Raw genomic sequence first — 25,819 nt, forward strand, 5'->3', positions numbered from 1 at the left:
AGAAGAAAGTGCTTTGGGGTGAGCTTTCCTTCATCCCACTTCATATGTAGATATATGTATACACATGCTCTCACACATTAAATTGTAGCTGCATGCACTATTAACAAATATATTGTTTTTAAATAGCTACAGAGAAATACTCTGGTTGTTTATCCTGGCTGGATGCCAGGTGCCCACCAAAGACACTACATAACTACCCTCCTCAAGTGAGCAAGGGAGAGAAAATACAACATAAGGTTCATGTGTTGAATAAGGACTGGTAGAGATCACTCATTGATGATCATCACCAGCAAAACAGACTCAGCTTGGGGAAATTAATTGAGTGGGAAAATGAATTGCATTTATTACCAACAAAATTCAGAGAAGGATAATGAGAAGTAAAACAAATGTTAAAAACCTTCTCTCTACCCCTCCCTCATTGTTGGGCTCTACCTCCTGCTCTCTGAGCTCTCTTCCTCCTACAGGAGACCATTCTCCATTAATTTCTCTAACATGAGTCCTTCTCATGGGTTGCAGCTCTTCACGAACTACTCCAGAATGGGTCCCTTCCACTGTGTGCAGTCCTTCAAACCATCATTGTGGGTCCCCAGTCCTGCTCTAGTGTGGGCTTCCTATGGGGTCGCAGCCTTTTGGGCATCCACCTGCTCCAGTGTGGGTCTCCTCCAAGGGCTGCAGGTGGATCTCTGCATTCCCACTGACCTCCAAGGGCTGCAGGGGCACAGCTGTCTCTCCATGGTCTGCACCACAGGCTGCAGGGAAATCTCAGCTCTGGCACCTGGAGCACTTCTTGCTGCTCCTTCTCCACTGACCTTGGTGTCTGTAGAGTTGTTCCTCTCACGTGTTCTCACTCTTCTCTGGCCACAGTTACTACTGCATGATAACATTTTTCCTGCTTAAATATGTTATCAGAGAGGTGTTAGCACCATCTGACTGCCTTGGCCTTGACCAGCAGTGGGTCTGCTGTGGAGTTGACGGACACTGGACATGGGAAAAGCTTCCAGCAGCTTCTCTGAGAAGCCACTCCTATAGCCCCCCGCTGCTACCATGCAAATCCAACAGTTGTACACATTTATATTCAACAACAAAAAACTATCTTTAAAGCATGCTGCTCCAAAAATTAAAAGCAGGGGACAAAAGGCAGAAATTAAACAAGTTAGCCAATACTCATTTTCTAGTGTTACTTCTGAAAGCATGGATAATATATGCCCAGATGAGCCACAAGACAACCTTCTGTGTATAAGGCTTCAGTTAAAATGAATATTGGTGTTTTCAACTGCAACACAGCTATTCACTCTTAGTGTTACAATGGAAAGCTTAAATTCGTAACGAGCTCAGAAAATAAATTCAAGTACCATCAAAGTCTGAAAAAGTAAACTAAAACCCTCACAAATACTTCAACACAGCCCCCCAAATTCACAATTAAAACCAAATACATAATGAGGAAATACAATCAATAAAATCAAGCCTTACCCTACCCTTCTGTCCTTTCCATCTTTCACTGGTAGTAATTTTCAAATATAAAGAATAAGGTAATAACAATGATAATGAGCTTGGCACTGGACATTTTCCTGGAATTTATAAACCTTATCTCAATACAGAATGCCCAAACAACTAAAGCCAAATCTGAAACCCCAGGAAATGCCTAGTTGAAACACACATAGGTTTGAGGGTTTTGGTCTTTTTTAGAAACTCAAACACAGTGTGCATTAGGATATCTTCCCCAAAAACTCTTTTAACATCATGAAAACCTTGAAACCTAGGGATAATGCTGAAATGCAAAAGTATTACCCATTACCTGCTGCACTTGGATATTGAAACAGGCTTATTTAAAATTTTTTTTTTTTTTTGTTTTGTTTTTTTTTTGTTTTGTTTTTTTGTTTTTTTTTTTGTTTAAGAAAAGCTTAGCAGATCACTTGTAAGGCTTTAGGATGTACCACACTACTTTATAGAGCAGTTTTTTTGCTCACTCCTCCTTTTCCCTGGCTAAGTGGAATTCACTGTGTCTGCAGATTGTTATGGCCAGAAGTCAAGTGCAGGTTTTCTGGCCTCCTCCCAAAGGCAGGCTGCAAAATGCTGCCATCTGGGAATGTGCCTGCCTCGGCATCCCCTGCAGCCTGCCTGGGTGGGGACCACAGTGAAGAGGCAGTCCCCTGCTCACCCCAGAGCCTGCCACCAATCCAGCTGAAATACTTCTCACTCCTCCTCCCTGCTGTGCCCAATGCCTCTGGTTTTGATGAAACGCCACAGGAAGCTCCTTCTCAAAAAAAAAAAACCCCAAAACCACAAACCAAAACTAGATTTGGGGCCTCCTTCAGATTGGGTTTAACATGCCTGCTTCTGCTAACAGGAGCACATATTGATACAAAACCCACAGACAGGAAAGTTTATGATTTCTTAAGCTTCACTGGCCCCTCATTTGATTTTCACCTAAAAAATTTTCACAACTTTACTCATGTTTTTGACTGTGCAGCTGTTTTTTCAGTCTTTCTACAGCAAAACTGTCACTGACTTCAGAGAAGCTATACCTGAAGTATGCCACATGATCATGTCTTGTGCTTAATAAGATTAAAGTAGGTTTGGGTTTTATCCTGTCAGCTTCATTGGCACTGATTCCAGCCACAGAAGACCATGACTACAACATTCTAAAATACTAAGCAATGCAAATAAGTATAAATATATATTCATGCATATTATCCCTACAATACACATGTTTATACATACTGTAAAGATACACATATATATTTGTTTACAATCCTATTGGATTTTTCACCAGGAATGTCATTTATGTTTTGACCTCATCAGAGAAGCCTGTTAGAAAAGTGACCAAGAGAAACTCCTGCCAAAACAGAACTGACCTTTCATACCGGAAACTCAATAAACTTAAGGCTTCAAATAGCAACAAAAATAACCCCCCATTTCTTGCTGTAATGTAAGCCACTGAAAGCTGTGCAAATTAATTCTTATGTAGGTCTTTTGCAGAGTATGTTAAAGTTCAGACAATTTTAAGCCTCATCCTGAGAAGATAGGAGATGAACCCTGTCCCATAGATTTTTTCACCTCAAACATTGGCATGTCTTTGTCCACTGAGTTTAAGAGCAAAACATGATAATGAAGTGAGACACTGGGACACAGGAAAGTCACTGGTGATCTTTGGGATCCATAGGGACAGCATAACATTTAAATAAGCATATCCAAGACAAGTATATTGAGTTCACTATGTACTGGGCTCTATCCCCTGTGAAGGCTTTTTTACCTTTCTCCTAGTAATGCACTTTATCAAAATAATAGCATAGATAGGGGTGGCTGGATGTCAGCAACAGAGACAGCAAAATCTCTTTGCCAAAGCCTTCTCCTATAACTTGGCACTGCTGGCTCCCAGCTCTGTGCAGCTCCTGAAAATGTGCAGGGAGATGTAGCTTGGCTGCTGAGCTATGGGCCACTCAGAGATTGAAACAGGGTGAACAGCTACTGCCTGTGGCTCATGAAGTCCTTCTCCACCTCCTTGAAAGAGTCTCATAAGTTAAGTGCTTTTGATCTCCTTTTCTCTACCTCACCTGGATGGAAACCAGGACTTCTGTTGATGCCCAGACACAGAGAAATGCAACATCGCCTGGTACGTCTGTTCATTACAATGATCTACACCAGCAGGTAGGTCAGGATTCACTGTAAATGGTCTCTGCTATAGCCACAGGCTGGTTCTAAATCCCTACAAAAAGCACATCTCACACGACTCTATTCATCCACACAGCTGTTCTTCCTTTAGAAAATCATTCCCCTGGCAGACCTGTGAGAAGGGCAGAACTAGGCAATTACATAAAACCTCCCTTAATAATTTGAGCCACACAAAGCTTCCCAGGATCTTCCTCAAAACCACACTATATATATACACATAGGATCATAGAATCATCAAAGTTGGAAAATATGTCCAAGACAAACATAATGATAAATCATTATAAGCTACTTGCAGACAAACACTTTCCACACTGTGTAACCCAAAGCACAGCTCCACATGATCAGCATAAAACTTCTCAACTTATCTAACAATCAAACTCACACAGGTTTTTCCAACCCTGAGCAGAACAAGATTTGATGCCCTGAAAAATCACACCTTCTAAACTGCAAAACTTCTAAGCTGTCATCCTATTCATGCAGTTAAATTTGTTAAGAAAAAAAAATTAAAGTAATAAAAAATTATCTATATACCTATACATCTATATATCTATATGTACACATACCTCATACAAGCCAAATATCAATATCTTTCAGATCTCCATGATAAATCATAGCATAGGAGAAAAAGTTTAGAGGCTAAAATTGCTACTATCTACACGAATAAACCAAATCTAGGATGTTCATTCCTTGATGATAGGAATGGTACATGAATCTCATGTGGAAAGTTTGGATCAACAGTCTAGCCTTCAATTCCTGCCTGCTGTGAGTAGGGGTATATTATATAACACTTACAGCCCCTGACCTGGAAAAGCACTGCTCCTTCCTTATCCCTAGAGAAGCAGAAAAGTTGTGGGTTCCATTGAGCATTCACAGAAAAAGAATACTAAAATAAACAATGAAGTTTGATAGCTTGAGCTGCACATGTTTTTATCTTCCCAGTTAAGAAAGTGGACAATTTTACCCCAGGGATACAAAACATTTTGGCACACTCTGAAGCAATAGCTGACCATTAGATTTGCAAAAACAGAGAGGCAACAAATGGCATGGCTACTGTCACACTACTCATATTCCCAAGCCATGGCAATAAAAGCTTTTGCTTTCCTGGCAAAGGGTTCAAATCTCTTCATGTAAGTGATATATGGCTTGGGCAATCTTCCAGATGAACTTGTGCAAAGGGTCAGAGCTTCTGCACGACTCGGCAACTCTGACCATCCATCAGGGTGGTTTACAGAGCTACTCAAACACACTGCATGCAAAATCAGGTGGATTAAATCAAAACTTATTAATTTAAGAGATTTCTGCAAACCATCTCTAAGAGGTTTCTGCTGGATGTGAATTGAGACTGATCACGTTAACTCATCTGCCAGGGGATCCTGATGCCAAACTGATTTTTGCTTTCATATATTCTTCACATATACTTGTATCTCTGTAGCCTATTAATGTATAACTTAATAGATTTGTAGCTACTATTTCACCTGCTCAGTCAGACAGAAAGACAAAACACATTCCTAGGTCCCAATCCTAATCTTGATTTTCCTGAGAACCAAGGTCGAGTGCCACTTTCCCATAAACAACTAATGAGGAAGGGGGGCTTTAAAAGAGAGTTGAACCAAAAGAGGGAAATTACCTCATCACTTGTATCTCTAACTGGGAGTTCTTACCAATTTTGCTAATTTGCTAAAATTATAAAACTGTGCTTGCTTTATGTCACAGGTAAATCTTCAGTGCATTTCAGCATCTTGTGCACCTGAGGGGATCCTTTATAAAGTTAGCTGCATTTTATCATCTAACCATGATTTTAGGTCATCAACCCAAAGGGGCAGCAACTGCTAGAAAAACAGAGATAATGAATACCCAGGACCTAAATTTTCTTCCAGTGGCCCAAAAGGCAGCATGTGTCTTTGATTTTTGTGTCCTGTCCTCTCCCTGCCAGACTTAAGACTCTGGGACAGTTTAATCAGTGTGGGAATCTGGTACAAGAGAATTCCAATTTGGAAAAAGTTAAACTGCCTTCATCTGCAGACCTCCTGAGCAACCCTAGTCAAGAGATGGCAGCAAGAGCTCTGGGAGTGAGGAAGAAGGGTGAGTTCATATCCAAATTGCATGGTCTCCCTGGTAACACAGAGAGTATCTCATTACTCCTCAGAAGTAAAACCAGAGTGCACAAGCAGCATGACTGTGGTTACCAGCAATATTCATACTCCACACCAGTGTTTCAGGTACATGCTCACAAAGGAATCATGGGCAACTCCTGCACCCAAAGGAGCCATAACCTCACTGTTAACCCTGCCCTGGTCTGGCCCTGCTAACTTCACTCACCTACTGCTTGGCAAAAGCTGTTGTGAGAAGCAGCAGGAATGTTACATACAGCTGGCTTGGGATACTGGAAGCCTGTCTGAAGTGTAGGAACAATCTACATCAGGGAATGACAATGGAATCTCCTGACCTGCTTTCTCCAAAAACAGTGCTGGGTTAGCTGAGAGATTCCTATCAGCCCTTGCAGAATGGGGAGAAGTTAATGCTATACATTATTGCCCTTTTACTGTTATTGTGGAAAATATGCTGGATTTATACTATTGCTATAAAATCTCATGCCACAGCTGAGCTCATTTAATAGAGACATGGCTCCTGCCCTACACATTTACTGCCACTGCCAGCAAGCTATTTCTGAAACTGTCCTGAAAATATCCCTCTGCACTGGGCAGCACCTAACAATGGTTAGCAAATTGCCTATTGCTGACATGCATCTTGAGCAAAACAACACAAGCCAGGAGGTAATTCCAGTAGAAGTAAAATGGTGTAGAAATTAGTAGGAACAGCTTTTTAATCTTTTTCCAGACTCAGCACACTGCAACACTCTGCATTCTTTGAAAGGAAAGTTGTATCAGCTCTGTTAAGTGGATTTTTCAGACTCTGACATAGAATGCTTCCCTAAAGATGAATTAAAATTAATGAATGACAAATTGTCAGATTAAAAAAATATATATTTTGAAATCTATTCTACACAGAAGAGGGAACCAAGATTTCTTTTCCAACACAGTAAAGAAAAAAATCTAAGCACACAGGTGAAGTGTCTTTCTTCCTCTCTAATTTTTTTTAAAGGACATGTATTTCAAAAGTAACACTTTTCTCACTGGACACAGTGCACCTGTAAAACAACCCTATCTCATAGAGTGAGATCTTGAAACGTGGCACAGGAATTGTATCCATAGGATCACAGAGGAATGAGAAGTCAGCCCATGCTGTATACTGTGCCTCTTCAGAGAAGAATTGTCTGCCAGGAGGGATGTAAAGAAAAGGCTGGGTTCCATCCATGAAATGGAAAGAACTGGCTGCAGCATAATGGGAAAATTAGTGGAATAGATGGAGTCTCCTAAATATCAATCAGCAAATGCTTTTTCAACTTGCAAAGATGTGGCAAAGCCTGGAATATCAGGTTGGAAGCAACCTCAAAGACCACCTGGTCCAACCTTTCTTGGAAAAACACAGCCCAGCACCCTGACCACTGAATCTTAAATGTGTCCAGCACTGGGGAATCCACCACTTCCCTGGTGAAATTATCCCAGTGGCCAACTATCTCTAGGTGGTGTCTCTATGTACAAAGTCTCATGAAATCTTGATCTCCAGGAAGGAAAGAGGAGCTAGCTTACTCAGACTCTTCAGGGAACAGTACCATCATCATCCCTGAACTAGGCCACCCCACTGCTTTTCAAACACAAGATGTTGGATTTTGTCTCAGGAACTCTGTTGAAAAAAAGCAGCATTAAACTTTTGCACTGTCGGGTCTCATTGTAACCAATTCACAGAAAGAAACAAAACTGCACTGGATTCACTACAAATGTCCCCAGTGGAGTCATAGGAAAACACACAGGGATCTTACAGCATTTTGGACATACTCCAGAGACAGGTTAAAAAATCCTACTAAGTAATCATCATTCTCAGTCACCTTGCAGAGAAACAATCCAGCAATCACATGAAAGATCTCATGCAATTTCACTTTAGCACTATTCATTAAAAGGCAGGTGAAACTTAATGCTTCCCATCACACAAAGCTCTTTTGATTCCAAAATTAGAAAAACTCTAGGGCTCTCCATTTTTTTTATTCTGGCTTTATGTTCTGGATTTTTGCTTGGACAATATTCAACAAGGAACAAAATCTGCATAGATGTCAAAGGATGGGAGTAGGTTACGAGACATGGAAACTGATATTTTACCAAAGAAAACACCCCACATTGTCAAAGAGCTTAGGGAAAATATAACAGTGTAATTGAGGCTCTGAGGTCATTATCCAGTTTCCCACCTGAAAAAAATGATGAGGCTAATGATATACAAGTTTGACCAAAAGCAAAGGTTGAATGAAAGTAAAATAGCTTAACAAAAAAAACTTGGTGCTCCAAAACTGTCACTGAAATAATGAAATAAATATCAGAAAAAAAAACCCCAAACCCTATGAAATTAATCATAGGAACATTGGAACAGAGGGAGTAATAGCAGACTGTACTTTGATGCTGGTTGCAAGACTGGAGGAAGATGTGTGCAGTACTTTTTTTAAAGAAATAGTTGCTCCTCTTAGAAGAAAATACACTGAGTAGTGAAATAATACTAGAATGTCAACTGCTTTCAGAAACTGCTCCTTCTGGGCAGCACTCAGCACAGATGTCAAGCCTTCTACAGACCTTAAATCAAGGTAAAATACCATGGGAAACAACACATCAGCTTCTTTCCTCACAGTGTCAGCCAAGGAAAATGATGAAGGGAATTCGTGTTCCAGTTAGTTAGTATGTGTAAAATGTTCAAAAAAGAAAAAAGATGACAACAATCTTATAAAGGAACATGCATCAAGCTTTGTTTCTTTTCTAGTGAAAAGGAATGGAAACCCTCTCACTGATTTCAGTGAGAACTGGGCCAGACCCTGAAAATCTTCCCATAAAACTTTTACTATGGATAAGTCGTACATTGGCGTAGGCATTTCTAGTTTATCTCCTGCCTTTTCCCTCCTAATAAATTGGACACTTGCAGCACATAATGTCTGAAAATGAAGCTTATAATAAAAAGACAACTCACTGAGGCTTGCAACTGTGCAGTCAAAACTGAACACCATGAGAATTAACATGCATAAGAAATTGTGATTTTTTTTTATTATTCAGTGAGTTATTTTAAGAGGCTTATAATAATTTAAACCTATCATAAAACATGACATTGGTTCAGTGGACCAAGTTAATCCTGAACTTTGCAATAGTTGTATTACTGTTTTTAATATTGTTCTTATGGCTTGCAAAGCAAAGCTCTAGAAGAAAGACAAAAACTGAAAAGCAAGAACAGAGAATGTTGTCACAATCATACAGCTCCCATTTTGCACAATTATTGTCACATCACTCACACTCAAAAACCTTTCATAACCATCAGTTTGCAAAAAGCTTGATTCATTGTTTGCATTACAACACCTTTACTTCTAAATGAACTCCTGCTAATGAAACCATCCAAGCACTTCTATCTAAATGAAAAGAGACTAAAACTCAACATATTCGCCTGATGAAATTAAAAGCACTCTTGACCTCTTGGATCTAATGATGTGCCCTGGCCACAACCCAAAGCTGCACCAGGATATGAGCAAAGAAACAAGCCTGGTATCTTGGTTTCAACAAGGAGAAAGTCTAGGAGCCCAGCTCAAGAGATAACCAGGACTGCTGGGTGCAGTGTGGCACCACTCAAACAAAAAATAGGCTTTGTATTTCAGCACCATTTGGTAACTTACCAGTTTCCAACCAGTCTCCCTGAACCTCTATATACCTCAAACAAACTGTCTTCCTTTTTAGTGCACCACAAATAACAGGCATGTGTCTTCTACAGAAATGCAGAAGGTGTAATCTATACACACCGAATCCATAAAAGGAAAAAAAAATCTCATTAAAGAGCCTGAAAGAAGTTAAAGTCCAGCATAACCAAATACAACTTCCAAATGTCTTGTTGGTGTGGACTAGGCCATCCTCTAGCCCATCCTTAGTTTGTAAATAAATTGGCTTAAAGTTAAGAGACTTGCTCATAGTGAGATTAGCCTTTCTTACCTTTTGCCACATTTTGATGAAGAAGAGCTCTCCAGAAAAATTGAAGAAGACATTGGTGTCGTAGGCATCATCACCAATGTTGGAGATGAAAATGTTGAGTGAGATGTTCCTCACTGCTCCCAGGGCCAGGTAGGCAGTTCTGTCATCAACACTGCAAGCAGAAACAGTTACACTGGTTAAACTCTGGTCAGCTTTCACACTGGTCCTGCTTTCTTCCTGCTACAGAAGTGTCACAACTCAACTCTTTAAAAGCTCAGCAGCCAGAAGTTTAGGAATGTGCTGTATTGCTGAGTGCCATACTAGGAATGAACAGCTCCTGGATCATTGCTCTGACACTGCATTTTGGGACTGTAGGAAGACCCCAGGATTCCCACATGAAACTATTTCACAAGCCCTACTTTTTGTGATAGTAAATTAGTTGAAAACTGTAAAGTAATCATATGGGAAAAATGAAATAACTGCAAGATATTATGCCTGCATTCAAATACACAAGCTATTTCAGTTTGTTTCTCAATAATTCAGACTTATTCTAGCAAGTCTCTGAAAAATCTTCTTAGAGTTATGCTGTGTATAGAAAAAATCTAAATCAGCCTCAAATAAAATCCAGAAACTGGTGTAAATGAAAAAAATTGCAACAAATTACCACTGAATGTGACTAATCTTTCTTTAGATGTTTATGCTGAACCTAACAGGGTGGATCACCTTCTGTAAGTGGAATATCAAAGGTAACAGCTATGTATCATGAATCAACACACTGTTGCAATGTGGCATCACAGATTATGTACAAACACAGACATGCACACACAGAGGTAAATATAGGTATTCATGCACACATATTTATTATTTGGCCTTTAATCCTTCTAGGATGCTCAGAAAATGAGCAAACAAGTAGGAACAAAGGCTAAAGATAAATCATAAGAATATACACTATCAATGCAAAGACCTGCAGGTCTTAGAAGTAACAGCAAAAGATAATATGGAATACACTAGGTATTCATTTAAAAATTGGCAAAAATAAACAAATATTAAATATGGTATTATCATAACTGGATTCTAAGACCATCCATTCATCCTGAAGAAATGGAGGCAGTGCCACAGAGAAAAGACTGAGTAGCTAGTCAGAAAAGGACAAGGAACTCCAGCCACACTGCAGGGAGATGCTTCAATTATTTCCTCTAGAGTACAGCCAGCCCAAAGTAAGAAGGAACCACTTTTCTATAAAGGAACTATTCCAGTGGCATACATGTAGGCACACACCACACTTCTGCTTAACAGCAATTCTCTGAAGATGGCTGGTGTGCAGGCCAAGAGCTGTGCTTAAAGGCAGCCTGACCCTCCACTACCAGTCCTTCTCAGCCTTCTTCACATTACTGCAGCCAGGGCATTTCCATAAAAGTGGAGTTTCTGGAAATGCAGTGTTCATAAACTGTTCATCACCCTTTGCCAGTCATAGCTGTCCCAGATATCCAAAGGCAGAGCTTGCTGTACTCCAACTGCCTGTGCTTATCAAGAAGTTTCTAAATGTGGGTTTCTGATTACAGATACCAAATCAGCCAGGGGCTCTAGTGAATCAGAACTTTGGAAGAAGATGGTCTAGACTCAGGCTTTAAAGCTGATGGCTATGGATTGCGATTGTAACTTCACTGTATAATGTGAACACTATTTGTAGCACATCTGTTTCCTGTGTTTACTTCATTTATGATGATCTGCATTTATTAAGTCTGAAATTATGGCTTACAGTTCAATAACAGCTTATTATGAGGAAGATATAAGTATTCAGGAAATGTGTCTGCTTTCTTAAAGCAGAGAAAAATCTTAAATCTTAAAATCAACAGCAGACACTGACCAATCCTATTGATAAATGGACATTTTGCTTTCAAAATATTAGTTTATTCTCATAATCAATTATCAGTGTAAATAAAGATTTGCAGAAGTGTTTGTAGTATAGTACAGAATTGACTGCAAAACTAATTTGAGTTGTTGCTCCTTATGCATCAAATTAATGGTTCATCTCTATGGGAATACTTGAAAACCTTTAACCTTTTGGCACCAATTTCAACACTTACTGTTGACAAATAGACAAATTATGAAGATGCTAAATAATCTGCTGGGATTTTCTAATAATCAACAGAGCATACTTGGAGGCAAAAAAAAACCCCAACCGTTTAATACTGTGAATTATTTCTCGCAAACTTTATAATCTCACTTCTTGCAATCATGTCAAAACTTAATCAGCATCTGCTATACTCATTAGCAGAGTCTGGCAGTATCACTCCAGTAAGCAAAGGAACATTACAAGCTCTTTACCTTATGTAGAATTGATATTAAATGCAATGTACAATACAGAATATTCTCTGAATTGGTAGTAGCAGAACTTTGAGATTTAACATAAAGTGAAGACAATTGAAAATATTCCCCTTCCTAATGAATAACTAAAAATTCTCATAATAAAATCATATTTAACACTGACCCCCCCCACAAAAAGTAATTCAAAAATTAACACCAGTGGGTTGTGTCACTCCTTTCTATAGCTACCACTCTCTAGTCAAAGTGTATCACACCAAAATGAACCTTCTTTCTCAACAGAGAAAGTAATCCCACTTTTAAAAGCTCACTGTAGATGCTCCTACACAAAATTCACACACAATAAACCTCAAACTGATTTTAAGCTGGCAGGTGAGTTCAGTTCTCCCCCTGAAAGGGGCTATAAGTCCCATTTTAAAAGAGCAGCCCTCTGAGTCACTGAATTTCTGTACATCTGGAATGCAGTGAGAAGAGGATTAGGAATCTCCCCATTTACAGGGGAGCTACCAGCCCCTGTTGGCTGCTTGAGAGAGTAATGTCACAAGTGTAGAAGCCTGCTGTGGTGCTGGAACTGCTCTGGTGCCATCCTGGTGCAGAAGCCTGCCACACATTAAGCACCCCAGCTGCCAAGTCAAAATATGTCAACTAAAGAATTTGTTGTCACCCTTCAGAAACAAGAAAACTAACTAAAGCCACCCCTCCATCTCAACAAGGTTTGTCAATTTAAGAAATGTAATCAAGCAATGGCTTTTTGTTTATATTTTCATGTATGAGAACTATACAGCTGCCAACATTCTCAACATGATCCTTGTAACCTTGCTCATATAAAGGAAGAAAGGCTAGAGCAATAAAACAACAACCATAAACAAACAAAAAAAAAAAAACCAAAAACAAAACCAAACCACAAAATCAAAGCAAAACAAAAACCAACCTACCAAACAAAAAAGCTCAAAAAGGAAAAATAAAAGTAAAGAAAGAAAAGAAGTGGAAAAATATCAAGAAATAATCAGTTAATTGGACAGAATACTACCATCTTGTTATATTAGGTACTGCATCCAAAAAATGAACTGAGTAAAAGTTCTGGGTAGACTGTAGATGTATATATTTATTATATATAGACAAACACATTTGTACACACATACATATGGATGCTTGAAGGATGTCAAGTTATCAATGTTTGCATGGAAAGAAAAAATTCTTTTTAAATTCAAGAGGACTAAGTACTTCCAGCTTTCCTTCACATGACCCAAACCTGCAAGCAACAAGCAATTCTAAAAATCAGGCTCCAAATTTCTGCCAAATTCCAGGATAAAAGAAATACCTTTTTTGCATACTTTAATGCTCTAATTGTTAATGTCCACACCACATCTTTGGTCAGTGAGCGAAGAAAGACCATCTGAGGAAGACAAACTGAAAAGATGTGCAATCTTCATTTGTCCACCCCTCAAGATGCTGTTTTTTATTAACATGGGTCAGTGGGCACACAATCTACATTCCAAATGATGTGCAGGGACATTTTCTCTATTCCATCAGGATGAATTTTTTAGAAGTGAGAAGGCATTCAGCACTTACTCTCAGTCTGTGCAGATCATACATAGGGCAAGGAATGTGGCAGGGTCACACCTTCCCTATCATCTGGGTCACTGACTTTCTTTTTTGTATCAGGAACTTTTCTTTCCTTACAGCAAATTAGCATAACTACATGGATAAATCACCATTACTGCTCAATAGACAGTAGAAGTTACAAGTGTGGTCAGTTAGACTGCAAATGGGTAAAAATGCTTCAAACAACTGAAGTCCAATCTGTCCTCCAACTCCATCAAAAGAAATTAAAGGACCCAGCTTTTGCTTTTAAATCAATAAAAGGTGTAAATCAACAACACAGATCCAAACAGATTTCTGCCTTCAGCAACCAGCACTGCAGTTGGTCTCTGTAGTTACTAGGATGATTAAATATTAATTTTGTCTCCACAGACTCTTAGATCAACCCTGAATAACTTTCTTCTGTTGGTTTAATTGCAGGCATCAGAGTTAGTTGAACTTCAGGAGGAGATTTTGCAAATACTTACACCTCAAGGGCCATTGAAAAGCTGAAGCCCTCAGTTGATCTGGGGAATTCATTTGATATCTAAGTGCAAAACTGAGAGGTGGCAGTCCCAGACACAAATATAAACCAAATAAAGATTTTAAACAGCCCCCCAGGGGGCAAAGCTATCAGTAACCACCGCTTTGTTACACAGTCTTATCATATGTGCATTCATTGCAATTCCCTCTGGAAAGTTCACAGCCAGTTTAGACTCAGGACTGGGCCAAATGTTCAAGATACCATGGCTTATTCTGCACTAACTTCTGCTTTTCTCATGCTGAAGTCTATGCCACAGAGACCTCATACAGCTGATGACTTGAGCCTGCCTGAGGTACATTAAGCCAGCTATGGCAAACTAGCAGTGAGGCCATCAGATCATTTCATTCATGATCTTTCTCTGTATTTCTCAGTCTAGTTCTCAAGCAGAGACGTTGTGCCCTAAGCAGTGCACAGCATATAGGTGATAGAAAATATATAATTGAGAATTCAAGGAGTGGTCAGCCAAGGTTCTGTGTCAGGTTAAGAGCAGTACCATAAGAATATTGCTCTTGATGGAAACGGAATTACAATGTTCCAGTGTTCCCCTTCAGAAGGAACTAAATGTCCCACATGAAAAAAGTGCTTACTGTGGTGAGCCCAGGCCTATGGCCATAGAACTGCTTGTGCCAGCACCTTTTTGGCACAGGGCTGCTGTCTCTAGTGCTTCAGTTCCCATATATATTACAATTCAGGAATATGACACAGAGCCTTAGCTTTTTCATCTTTCCTACATTTTAATGTAAAAAATTAAAGCATTTGAGTAGTAAACAAGAGGTGGAAAGGCCAGGAGAATTGGAGGTGGGGAAGACACACATCACACACCACTTTTTATTATGGTATAGAAAAAGCAGTAATTCATAATTAAGGCTAGTTACCACATATTTGATGCTTCTCTGGAAATTGTCCTCTTTTCCCCAAGTGTAGTTTCTTCCCCTTAAGTACAAAACAGATATAAATCCCAGCTATGTGTGCCTTCAAATAATTCAAAAAATAAAATGACAGAACAGGGAATAACATCTGCATAAAAATACCCCTTATCACCCTACAGGAATCTGATGCCCTTTTACTATTATCAGTAATTTCAACTACACACAGATGTTCACAACCCTTTAAAAACAGAACTGAAAAATCAATAGGGAAAAAGCCAGGTCTGTTTTCACACAATGTTTACTCCAGGGAGCAGCTTTTGGCTTGAATCAAGCTGCTCTGGTTTGTGAAACTCTGACATGAAAGCAAGATGAGGTACAACACCTAGAGAAACTCTAATCTAATCTTTCACCCTTGCAGTCACATATACAAACTAGCATCTTTACAAGCTATCCTTGAAATGAACATTACTGTGCTTCTGGGACAAATTTAATCCCTCTAATTGCTAAAATACTTGAAGAGCTCTGTTAAAGTGACCATAGATCTGAAATTTGAAGCTGAATCAATAGCACATTATACCATACTGTTTCTAGAAACTAGATAATTAATGAAGTAATCAGGCAAACCTATGTGTTTACCATGAAAATTATGCCTTCAGAAACAGATTTCCTGCTATTAGATAGCTTCAATTGCTTTTCCTGCTTCTGGGATGTTGGGGTGCAATATGCAATTTAAAAACCTAATGCTCATCTAAGCATTGATGAGAGAATACCAGTGCCCTATCCAGCAAACACTTTCAGAGGTCAATAAAAGGCAGTTAAACAGAGAGAAAACATTAGAAACATTACAGCTTTGTTACTTAAGGCAATTTGTTTTTGCAGTAGTAGGGGTTATACTCCAAGAGTAAGTTATGTCTAAATGTCAAACTTGATAAGCAACATATCCCCATAACAGCACACTTCCTCTGCAGCTCACACAAAACCAGGAGGAGGAGTTACCTGGTGACCTATGAAGAACCTCAGACTCACCAGATTTTGCAATTTCAAGATGTAATACAGAAAAAGTTCACATAGGTGCTTCACAAAAGATGATGCATTCATGTATGCGTATGTACATATATGTGCACATCTGTACCAGTTAAGATGTGTATAACAAATGCAGAACAGAAGTGCATCTGCTTCTCATTGTGATCTGTACATTATCAAGAATTTCCACCTCTTGAGGCAGCTGATAAATGGCAGTGCTTCCTGAAGTTAAGCTTTTGTTTTGTTAGCTTTATGCTTTGGTTGCTAGAGCAACAGTGACTTTAACTATCTTAAGCCCATAAAATACTGAAATTAGGAGGTTCACATGGAGATCCAGGTTACACAGCAGCCCAGCAATGAATTCAAATTATGTGAAAAAACATCTCTTTAGTTTAAAATAACAAACAACAAGACCCTAGTCCAGTAGATACAGTTAAACTATTCTTTCAAAACAAAACCAGTGTTTAAGAAGGGACAAGACTTACAATATTCTTGACTGATCATCTGGAAAATAGAGACTGGGAACCTGTATTCTTGTACTAGATATGGGGACTACTCTGGTTTGTTAACACTCATCACTTGATAGTTCTATTACCATCCATATGGGTTCCATCACTCTGTTTTCAAAAGGAAGAGGACTGTCCACTGTTATCAAGCTGGGTTTATTTATTTTGGGAGAGATTTATGAAGCTCTGAGCACAACGAACCAGATGGGAACCAAGAAACCATTTCTTCATCCCCATTCATCCTCAACAGAAAACATTCACTTTTGCTTTGAGATTATGCTCCCACTGCAATTTGAACTACATCCTGATTAATTATGGGCTCTACCCTTTCAGGAAACTGCAAATCCAACCCCAGATGAGTTACAACAGTTTTCCATATGCCTCACAAACTCAGCATTCAGTACACTGACAATTGTCTCCAGGTAAAAGATAAATAAATTAGAAATCTGAATTCTGATTCCCAGCTTCACCCAAAAAAAACCTAAATTCCAAACAGAATTACAAATATGCATGAAATGTTAGTAAGTAGTTTTTCATTGCACCCTTTGCAGTGCAGCAAGTCACTTTTAAGTAACATTAAACTATGCTATAATTTATTAAAGGTCTTAAATTGCAGCACAAGACTTGGTATGGCTTTTTGAGAAAAAAGGAAGCAATCTACTTGTATCCATTTTCTCAGTGTTTAATCTTTTTTTTTTTTCTCCTTAGAACATTTTTGTTAGTTTAAAAGATCATGAGCTAGGACAGCACTGGGTATTACCAAATAACCAGTGGGCAGCACATGACTGCAGACATGGCTCTGGGTTTGTGTCTGAGTTGGGACTATCCATATTGGCTTACACAGCTTTACATACATAGGGCCTTGACTGTCCAGACCACTTCTCTAGCACCAGAAATCCTAAACCATAACATTTGCTAATTCCAGTTTGGATGTTTTCTATAAAGCAGATATGAGTTTCATCTGAGGAGCTCCGCTACATAGGGTAGATTGTCTAGGGTAACCAGAATGTCAGAAATATTGTTCAAAAAAGTGTCTATTCAATGAAAGATAAAATAAGTGAAAACAAATTCTTCATCTGCTCTGAATGAAGAGGAAGGGAAAAGCAGATATTATCAGAGCAAATAATTAAGCTCCACAAAAAAAGGATATTGTATTTCCTCACCACAACTCTTTTGTTAAGATGCACTTTAGGGGCATAAAACCTCAATGGACATACTATGAAACATGGTGCTTCTGTGGAAACAAATTTCCACTGTATGATCAAAGGAGGCTAAGTGCTGAGGTGTGACCCTGGTCAAATTTATCAAAGAGCTTTGCTTCCCACATTAAACCACAGGCTTACAACATTGCTTTGTGGCTTTGCAAGAGTCTATAATCAGTGAAAACCTTTACTAATTTTTTTAGTAAACATTACTGAATTGATGTTTAATATATTAATGAGATACACTCAAAAAGCTTTGAACTTTCTGATCAAAATTTTATGTTATTGCTCCTCCCTTCAGAACACACTGATTTTCTGCCATGTTACAACACTAACTCATGTTCTGTGCTGTTACACTTTGTGCTGGTGAAAAGCAAATTGTACAAGGCTGTCGTGACACATTCTATGATTTCTGGATTCTTTCAGCTCAGGTTCTTTAATAATTTGATAAGTCAATATGAAACTTCTGAGGTTCATTTTTCTAATCAGGTATCTAATATCTGATAATGTGCCTACTGAACCAGAGGGAGTCCTTCTGCTGATCTTAATGGGTCCGTGAGCATATTCATCCTTGTATCTATACACAGAACTTGCAAAAAGTCCATTTTGCAGGTGCATAGAGAGTTCCTGTGCAAAATTATTCACTCCTCAATAATACAAATAATATGATTATAAAGAGACTTGTAAGCTCAAATCTGGAAGTGATGCACACTCCCCTTTGTCTTTTCAGAGAAGCTTGGGTTAAGTACTTCAATATTGTATCCTAAAACATCACATCAAATCATTCACCTGCTTATCATATACAGAGCCATGCATAAGACAAAAGAGGTCACAGAAATAAAAGAAGTATTTGCACTAAAAGTTATTCCTTTAGTAAGTCAGAGAAGGAATTTATATGGAAAAAAAGGCAAAACCAATCTTCTGAGAGACTGACCAGATAACACTGGAAAATACTTTTTCTTCATAAATTACTATTTCATTAAAATGGAAACATTTTAAACTCGAGGAAATATTTGACAGACTGGAATTTTGTCCCTTCTCTGGCTAATTTCAGAGTAATGAATGGAAGGAGAAACAGCCCAACCCACAAACTTGACCTTTCAATTGGAAAACGACATTTCACAAAAATTCCATTTCATAAGAGAACTTTTGAAAGTGTTCACTTCAACTCAATTAAACCCATAATTTGGAAAAAGCTGAAAATTTCTGCAAAATACACCTGTCACTCCTTTGGCTTCCCATTTCACATTAAAAAAAAAAAAAATCAATTTTAAGCAGTATATACAGGAACCTATTCCCGCCAGTCTCTAGGAGAAGAACATAAATTTAGGCTAATGAATGGTGGCCTTTGAAGATGCTCTAAACCAACACATAAAAGTAAGCTGCTTCTTCCTAATAGCCAAACATCAGTCAGAAGCTCTTGGATGGATAAGCAATTCTGTTCTAATGATGGATAAAAAGTAACCTCATGTCAAATAAGGTCTGAATGAAAGACAGACTTCCTCTTGGAACCTTCTCAAAAAGAGCAATATTTATTAGAGCATTTTCTATCCAAGGGGGTTCATAGTCCTATCTTACAACCCAATTTACATATCATACACACAGCTGGTGCAGGAACACAGCAGCTACATGACATTCACATCATCTCTCTCTCTTCTTGTGCTGTTTGTTTTTGGTAAAGCTGCTCTGTTCATTGCAGCACACAGGTTGTCAGTGTATTTACACAGCCATACAGGATTTCCCTCTTAGCTGTATCTCACATGGAAGCAACCACCCCTTCTGCTCTGGTCTTTTCAGCTGGCTTGTTTATTATAGCTGGAAGAAAGTCCATTTTTTCAAACACCCTCACTGTTCCTCAGATAACTTCACACTTTTCAGCTGGTTCCTGTTACATCCTAGAAGGGTTTGATACCTACCACTGCCTTTGCAGAGCCAGTCACATGGAGAGCCATCAGGTCAGGAGCCAAAACTGTTTTGGGATGTCAGACAAGACCTCCCTCAGCAATTTCAGGTTCTTAAAAGACCAGACAGCTTTTCTCCCACATAAAGTACCAAATGAATGGATATAAAAGGCTAGGGAGATATAAACTCCTGCAAAACACCTACTTCAGAGTTTACCTCAGCACATATTGAAGAAACAGATGCAGTTCAGCTTTGAAATAAGCATCTATGAGAGGGTCAATAAAAATATGCTAGTTGCTGCAGAAATATGATAGAAAAGATATTTACTGTGCTGAGAGAAAAGAATGAGGCATTAAAGTCAAATGATTGGTAATAAATATATTTTTAACACTAAAAAATACTTGACAATAGTAATTAACATAACATTTTGTTTTTCAGTAGTGAACTGCTGGAGAGGAAACCTGGACCAAGTCATGATCAAAAAAGATAAAGTTTATTGCAAATTATTATATTCCTATTTCTCTTATGGTGTCAGGTTGTATCATTAAAGTTACCCATACAGAATACATACATATATTCTTTACACTAGGACACTTTTAAGTCTCTTCATTTACAAATCACCAACACCACTATCCTCAGGGTATAACTGCATGGATAAGGCCAGATTTTGGCATTTCCTAGGACAGCTGCAAGACTCAATTGGAGAATTGTTGAAGGGGAGGCAATGAGTCATGTTTCTGTGCCATGCTGCCAAAACTTCATTTATTTGTTCTTTAAGAAAAATGGATTTGAGAACAGTCATGACTGGAAAGATGAAATGCCTCTCTTCTGCTCCTTCAGTTTCTCCTAATGCTGCCTTCATCAAGTCCCCAGCACACTCCACAGCTACTTTTTCCTTTTTCTTAATTGCCATCTGTAGTTCTAGGCCAGCAACACTCATACTCTTATGAGAAAGTCCAGGCCAACCTGGATCAATCCAGAACATTTGTAGCAATACTAGCACACACCACATGTAGCTGTTCCTACATGCTAGCTCATGAGGTCTGCCATAGAGAGTTCAATCCTCACAGTTTGCTCTGCCTTTCCTCCCCTCTTGTGAAGCTGCATGTTCCTGCTGGCAGAGGTGGCACTCAGTAAGAGGCATGGAGTCCCACTGGCAAGGTTCCAGCCACAGTGCTGGAGCATGCCCATAACCATCCCTACTCAGATGTTTCTGTGTTGAAGACAGACTGATTTTGTTGAAGCAATTTTGCTTAGGTTACAGAGAGGATTTAGCTCAAGAAATGTCAGAACACTAAAGAAAAGCTGGTTGGAAGTGATTTCTAAAGGTCAGAAAATCCATTCTGATCCTTCTGAACACACAACTTATTGCCAGCAACAAATGAGGTCAGCAGGGACCTAGACCTCCAAACTAGTCCTAAAACCCAGGATGGCAGAGCACACCATCTCAGCCCACTTCAATTCTGAGCAGCATCAAGTGCCTACACAGGAAGGTTTTTCCAAATCCCTGGTCTGAACCAGCCAAGCCACAGCCCATGACCCTTGCCCTGCCCACCATCTGTCACAAGCAACAGGATTGCAGGCTCCTTGTCCACCAATCCCTTCAGGAAGCTGGGATGGGTTTGCATTCAAACTGATGCTAAAGAAGGTGCACAAGCCTTAAAGAGATTTATCTATTAACTGAAAACAAATCTCTTTTCTTTCCAGAATAAATTCATCTTAACTCTTCCTCAATCCAATACAGCATGTAACCCTGGTCTTCAACCCAAGTCACCAAGGACTCCTTTTACTGCAAGAGAAACATTCAAGAGAAGAACTCATCCCATCTCTAGCTTCCTATATCTTTGCAAAACTTCCAGATAAAGTTAGAAGGCTTTAACATTTTTTATTGTCACTTGCTTCCAAACAGTCCTACCCTGTCCTCTTCCATGAATTCACAGTAAAGGGTTTCAACTTGCCCAGCAGCACTATTTCCATATGTAGCAGCACCTCAACAGCATTAAATAACAAGGCAAACCCAATCATATCTGCTCAGAGCAGCAGTGAAGTTTCTAACTAACACATGCAAATTTGCTTGATTTTAGTGCTTTGGATAAATGGCCATCTATTATGTAGCCACTTGGACTGAGTGTTAACATCCTGGGCTGTTTAGTTGTTAGTTATCAAAATGGAGTGCTCCCAAATTAAGTGCACAGACATAAGTTTTAATGAGAGGAGGAATATCCCAAGAAAATTAAAATCAGAGCAGGCCTGGTTAGCCCTTGCCAGCAGAGGCTGGTTTTCCTATTATTCATTTGGTATGTAGGTGTGCTGGTTTCAGCTGGGGTAGAGTTTATTTTCTTCACAGTGGCTGGTATGTGGCTGTGTTTTTCATTTGTACTGAGCACAGGGTTGATAATATAGAGATCTTTTCATTACTGCTGAGCCAGACTTACACAGAGCCATGGCCTTTTCTGCTTTTCATACTATCATGCTGGGGTGGCATGGGAGGTTGGAAGGAGACACAGACAGGACAGGTGACTACAACTGATATGTCATATAACATCATGCTCAGTATATAAAGTGGGGGAAAGAAGGAGAAAGGGAAGATGTTTGGAGTGATGGCATTGGTCTTCCCAAATTGTTGTTATGTGTGATGGCCCTAACACCTGCCTGCCCATGGGAAGTGGTGATTTAATTCCTTAGTTTTGTTTTTGTGCACAGATTTTGCTTCCCATAAGAAACTGTCTTTATCTCAATGCACAAGTTTTCTAGCTTTTACTCTTCTGATTTTCTCCCCCAATCCCTCTGGTGGGGGAGTGAGTGAGTGGCTGCATAGTGCTTGGTTACTGGTTGGGGTCTCATATCTTCAAAGCTGGATGCCATTTTTAACTGGGTAATTCCAATGATTCAAATGCATCATGAGTAAACTCTGTACCACAGTAGTTTGTGCAGTTCCCAAGCTCAAAAGAATGCAAACAATTCTCTTGATGACAATGTAATTTGAGATAACTTCCTCAGCACATATATGCTGTAACCAGCACACATTTGAAAGCATATATGGTGATGAACAAAACTACACCTTGCCATATATAGCAAGGTACAGTTCCAGCTCTGAACAGCTTTTGGCTCTAACATGCTTCAAATTTAAGAAAATTTTATAAGGACAGCCAGTTCATGTAGCAGAGAGTCCTGTCTCCAACTACATCTGAAAGCAGGACAATAATGGAAGAACAAGGCAAGTATAGAGTGGCATTTTGCTGATACATTTCTGCAGCTTTCAGAATTTATATTTGCAATTTCACTACTATATATAGTCTCAGCACTTACAGTATCCCAAACAGTAAAATCCACAGATTAATCACACACTTCATGAAAGCACACCTCCTTGCTTCTTTTTTTCATTGCTCTGAATAGTTTAATAGGTTTAGCAAACTTTATCATCTTGCTATTCAATTCTAGCAGATTATTTCTCATATAATTTGTAAACATGCTGAATACCACTAGCACTTGCACAGCTTTCTCCACCTCCAAAATTCTTTACACCTTTTCCCTGTTCACTATCTTTCAATCAGGTAGTAGTACAGAGCCCTTTAGCTAAAGAAAGACCATACTGTGCAGAGATTCAACAACATCCTGTTTATTTCAAAAAGGACTTCAGGTTGTCACTGGGTAAAGAAAATTTGAGAGCATTTGTTGAATATTTTGCTTTACAAATGTAGAAACTGTATTTGAATATCCTAAGCTCTTATGACAGGTATGACTTTTAAATTGCCAAGATGACATAAATAACAGCTGTAAAAACCAGCAGCCTAATGGTCCAATCCCAACTGCAGCTCTTATGCAATGATTACTATACACTGACTGACAAGTTTTAGGATCTGTCCCTTGCTATTTATTCTTCAGCTGTGGGACAAAATCCTTTACTAGCTTCTCTAATCCACACAGACACCTATCTGGCTCTCAACAGATTTTGCTCACCACAAGGGTTGAGTCAAATATCCAGACTAACTGCAGTCAAACCTTGGACTCTGTAGCCTGAAACCTAACCCTGCTCCCATTCCCCTAAAACATTCACGTGGATTTCAGTCATGTCTGGAGAAGTCTGTCCCTAACTTCTCAGACTTGACTCTGGTTCAGTTTTGCCTCCAATTACCATCACAGCATGCTGTAGATTTATATAAAACATGTCTTCTTCTATTTTTGTTGTTTTGTTTGTGTTGTTTGTTGGGGTTTTTTTGCCTTTTACTCTCTTTCCTGACCTGAAAGCAAAGCACTTCACAGATTCTCCACCAAATAGCAAAATCTCTGGCACACAATTAAATAACTCACATCAGCATTTCCATCTCTAAAAATACTGAAAAAAAAAATAAAAAGGAAACAGAAGTCATGTGAAGTTCACCTTCAGCCTGATTTATGCCCAAATTGAATACACATCCAGGCAAAACAATAGACAATTGTTTTGTCCCAAGTCACAAGAGACAGAACATAAACTTCACCTCTGGTCTATTTGATGAGTTCTATTATCCCAGAAGAAAGTGAAATCTGACACTCATCCCCAAGTTGCAACAACAAGAATTTGAAAGGAGGAGTATTTAGAAGAGCTTGCAAAACTACAAGTTGAGAAACAGAAAGCAGTAGTTTGAAGATAATTTGCCATGTTCAGAGGGACTTTTTTAACCTTACATGTGACAGAACAAACTGCTTTTCTTCATGCAGTTTTACTCCTACCATGTCATGAACAGTATTTTGAAAAACTCCACATAGGTACTTGATTTTAGCATGCAGCTCTACATCCTTTGCCCCTCTCTGCTATTCTGTTTTCTCTATTTTTGTCCATTGTGACTGTTAAGGTGAAAGTGTCTTGCACTCTATGTGACCACAACCCACCACCACAAGAGTTCAGATTCTGTGAACATCAAGACCTTTTTGCACTAAAGGTGGCATCACTGTCACCATCTTTCTAGCATGGGTCTAAAACATCTGTGTTTGTATTTTGGCTTTTCAATGCCATTCCACATAAAATAAATGGCATACTAGTGTGCAAGAAAGAAAATAAAAGTTCACCTACTCACCCAGATAGCAATAATTTACCCTGAAGTTTCAAATCAGCAGCACAGTCATCAGATTGACAGTTCCTCTCAAAAACAGTCTGTGAAAAGCACAGGAAAGAACTGTTAAAACATGAAAAGAGTAAGATCAAAATTCAAAGAATGCTTGGATGAAATAAAAACAAGACCAAAATCTGTGATACAGGGATATATGGTGTGAGCATTAAGGAAATTCAAGATGAGACAAATCTTACAATAAAACCAGTTAGAGCTGCTTTTATTATCTCCTAACTGAACAAGAAGTTTCATCAAAACCAGACTCTCTCTCAGAGGTTTTCATCAATCCATTCTCCCTTCTCATCTGACAAGAGTAACTGCTCATACAATATTTCTGGCACTCTTCTTTCTCTTCCCAGCTATGTGCATGAAAATGAATCAGAATATGAAGTACTTATGAAACTATTTTCAGTCCTAAGGATTGAAAGTAAGGAAATCATATAGCAAACATTTCCTCTAGATTTTATATATGGCAGGAAACATTTCTGCCATCATGCAAGCAGTAGAAAATTACAAAGTTATGCATCAGTGATACTCTCAAATAATGGAACAATTGTCAATTTTGTGAACTCTGGTAATACTGAGGAATTGTAGCAGATTGATAAAGCTAGAAACTATGAAGGAACAACATATGGGCATACTAATTAAGTGGCAGTAGCTTGCCATGGCTAAACGAGACAGCCACCAGAAAGTGGAAGAAGAGAACAGAAACATGTTCTTGGCATCAAAGAAACCCAGATGTCATTAAGATCATGGTTATTTTACCCTGCTGTTTAGACCACACTCCAATACCTTTCTAAGCATAAGGCTAGACTTCTCAGGTTGGAGGACTCATTCTTTCAGAGCTATAATGCTCTTCAGCCTGTCAAATATTCAAATACCCAATATGAATATTGCCAACACTGTCCAGCAAGGAAACCTGACAATCCACTGATCTCTTCCTTTAATATGAATGTTCCTTTCTGCAGGCTTCATGACTTTTATTACCAAAGTAAATATACCTCAATCATAAATGCAAGGTTAGGGAAAATCTGTGCAGCACACACGTAATGGTCAGATTGGGT

At 38.9% G+C, this 25,819-nt stretch overlaps 1 protein-coding gene across 1 annotated transcript in view; it reads right to left on the bottom strand.

Moving 5' to 3' along the window:
- The window catches only part of ITGA9 (integrin subunit alpha 9), a 213,720-nt gene that overhangs the window by 71,158 nt on the left and 116,743 nt on the right, over positions 1-25,819 (bottom strand). Inside the window, exons 17-18 of the mRNA XM_056485059.1 lie at positions 24,723-24,799; positions 9,738-9,888 (exon numbers count right to left, since the gene is read on the bottom strand). Coding sequence (XP_056341034.1) covers positions 9,738-9,888; positions 24,723-24,799 — 228 coding nt within the window. The remainder of the gene's footprint in view (positions 1-9,737; positions 9,889-24,722; positions 24,800-25,819) is intronic.

This window comes from Oenanthe melanoleuca, chromosome 2 (assembly GCF_029582105.1).
Source record: "Oenanthe melanoleuca isolate GR-GAL-2019-014 chromosome 2, OMel1.0, whole genome shotgun sequence".
NCBI classification, from domain to species: domain Eukaryota; kingdom Metazoa; phylum Chordata; class Aves; order Passeriformes; family Muscicapidae; genus Oenanthe; species Oenanthe melanoleuca.